Below are 1,301 nucleotides of genomic sequence, written 5' to 3'. Positions count from 1 at the left end.
TTAAATATTTTTCATATCGTTGTAGTGATTGAAGATATTAATGACCATGCTCCTCAATTCGATAAAAAGGAAATACATTTAGAAGTTGTTGAATCTGTATCCCCTGGTGCACGAATATCTCTTGACCCTGCCACTGACCCCGACACAAACCTAAACTCAGTTAAAGACTATCAGTTAAGCCCCAACCCTTATTTCTCATTAATGGTTAGAGTTAATTCCGATGGTGAAAAATACCCAGAGTTATCACTGGAGAAACTCTTAGACAGGGAAGAGCAGCGATCTCATCGCTTGATTCTGACTGCTCTGGACGGAGGGGACCCACCGCGAAGTGCTACTGCTCAGATAGAAATCTTTGTAAGGGATACAAATGACAACCCTCCGAAGTTCACCAGAGACGAATATAGAATAAGTCTTAGTGAAAATCTGCTCCCTGGATCTTCCGTGTTGCAAGTAATAGCCACTGATGAAGACGAGGGCGTCAATGCAGAGATAAACTACTACTTCCGGAGCACTCCCCAGCGCACAAAAGACATGTTCTTATTGGATGAAAAAACAGGGATGCTTAGGAACAACCAATCGCTGGATTTCGAAGATATAGAAAGATACACCATGGAAGTGGAAGCGAGGGACGGAGGTGGTCTCTCTACCCAGTGTAAAGTAATCATACAAATTCTAGATGAAAACGATAACAGCCCTGAAATAGTGATCACTTCTCTGTCTGATCAGATCTTGGAGGATTCCCCTCCTGGAACGGTTGTTGCCCTCTTCAAAACGCGGGACCGGGATTCTGGAGAAAATGGAGAAGTCACGTGTGATATAGAAAGAGGCTTTCCTTTCAAAATTGATTCTTCTTCTAAAAATTACTACAAGCTAGTGACAGATGCAGCCCTGGACAGAGAACAGGACCCGGAGTACAATATCACCATTACTGCCGCAGACAGAGGGAAGCCATCTCTTTCTTCCAGTACCTACATCACTCTGCACATAACTGACGTCAACGATAACGCACCTGTTTTCCAGCAGGCCTCCTACACTGTCCACGTGGCTGAGAACAATCCTCCGGGAGCTTCCATTGCTCAAGTCAGAGCTTCTGACCCTGACCTGGGACCCAATGGCCAAGTCTCATACTCCATCGTGGCCAGCGACCTGGAGCCTAGAGAGCTGCTGTCCTACGTGTCCGTGAGTGCACAGAGCGGAGTGGTGTTCGCGCAGCGTGCCTTCGACCACGAGCAGCTGCGCACCTTTGAGCTCACGCTGCAGGCCCGCGACCAGGGCTCGCCCGCGCTCAGCGCCAACGTGAG

At 47.8% G+C, this 1,301-nt stretch overlaps 2 protein-coding genes across 17 annotated transcripts in view; both read left to right on the top strand.

Moving 5' to 3' along the window:
- Positions 1–1,299, top strand: part of LOC106148056 (protocadherin gamma-B6-like) — a gene marked incomplete at its 3' end in the record, with an annotated part of 3,169 nt that extends 1,870 nt beyond the window's left edge. The window contains 1 exon segment of the mRNA XM_013512115.1: positions 1–1,299. Within this exon segment, the coding sequence (XP_013367569.1) occupies positions 1–1,299 (1,299 nt within the window).
- Positions 1–1,301, top strand: part of LOC102028960 (protocadherin gamma-C4) — a 169,872-nt gene that overhangs the window by 76,346 nt on the left and 92,225 nt on the right. The gene's annotated exons all lie outside the window — the stretch shown is intronic.

Source organism: Chinchilla lanigera, unplaced genomic scaffold (assembly GCF_000276665.1).
Source record: "Chinchilla lanigera isolate Chin_1 unplaced genomic scaffold, ChiLan1.0 scaffold00014, whole genome shotgun sequence".
Classification (NCBI taxonomy): Eukaryota; Metazoa; Chordata; class Mammalia; order Rodentia; family Chinchillidae; genus Chinchilla; species Chinchilla lanigera.
Note: the sequence above shows the minus strand (reverse complement) of the source record. Positions and strands in the feature narration are given on the sequence as shown.